The sequence below is a fragment of the Buceros rhinoceros genome, unplaced genomic scaffold (assembly GCF_000710305.1).
Source record: "Buceros rhinoceros silvestris isolate BGI_N320 unplaced genomic scaffold, ASM71030v1 scaffold22803, whole genome shotgun sequence".
Lineage (NCBI taxonomy): Eukaryota > Metazoa > Chordata > Aves > Bucerotiformes > Bucerotidae > Buceros > Buceros rhinoceros.
Genome location: NW_010402135.1, coordinates 13296 through 14214, shown reverse-complemented (window position 1 = coordinate 14214; position 919 = coordinate 13296). Strand labels below are relative to the sequence as shown.

The window sequence follows — 919 nt, the reverse complement described above, 5'->3', positions numbered from 1 at the left end:
CTCCGGCTTGGCACCAGCCCTGCCCTGGGGATGAGAATGGGGACAGTGTCAGAGCCCCGGGTGGTAGGGGAGCCCCGGGTGTGTGGCAGCAATCCCGTTTCCATCCCACAGCTCCATCTGGGTACCGCATCCCCAGGAGACCGCACGGGCTGCGCCGCGCTGTGCCACTGCTGCCAGCCTCTTACCGGTGAATCTCCGGGGGGTCCCTCTTGATCTTGGCGCTGGACTCCATCACCTCCTTGGCAACACGGCCGCTGCGGGCGGTTCAAGAACAGCAGCCGTGAGGATGTGAGCACCACACCAGAGAGCCCCACGGCACACCCTGGCACAGCCTGGCCCCCTCCCCACGTGCAGGGACTGTGTTGGGAGCTCTCCCCACGGCTCCGGGGGAAACGAATATTTGCTGGAAGTAGGGGTGATGGGAAGCACAAGGAAAGGCTGGGCTGACACCTCTGCAGCCACATTTTGCTGCTTCTCCTGGCATGAGCTGCTGGACACCGTGGGGTCACCTCCCCCTCGGGATTGGGGACACATCATGGGTGTCCTGGCCCTCCCATGACAGCGAGGAGGGTGCTGGCACTGTGCACCTCACAGCTGGGATGCACCAGGGTCTCTCATGCTGCTGAGATACGATTGTCCCAGGTCCAGTCTCTCACTCCAGGGCCAGGGAGGAGCAACAACCCCCTGACAAGAATTCAGGAATTGTGGTGATTCATTTCACTGCTTGGTTTCAGGAACCAAATGCCAAAGTCCCCCCATGTCCCCTCCCCTCCTCTACGCTCGACCCTTCACGGCTGGGACAGGGGAGAGGGATGTTGGTGTGAAACACAGGGAGAAGTGGTGATGGAGGTGGCAGCTCATCCAGTGACCCTGAGCAGGTACTTGGACCCCTGCAGCCCTCAACCGCTGCCCACCGCAC

General features: G+C 62.1%; 1 protein-coding gene across 1 annotated transcript in view; it reads right to left on the bottom strand.

Moving 5' to 3' along the window:
- Positions 1-7: 7 nt before the first annotated feature.
- FRMD5 (FERM domain containing 5) overlaps positions 8-919 on the bottom strand; it is a gene marked incomplete at both ends in the record, with an annotated part of 10953 nt that continues 10041 nt past the window's right edge. Inside the window, 2 exons of the mRNA XM_010132555.1 lie at positions 8-24; positions 186-254. Coding sequence (XP_010130857.1) covers positions 8-24; positions 186-254 — 86 coding nt within the window. The remainder of the gene's footprint in view (positions 25-185; positions 255-919) is intronic.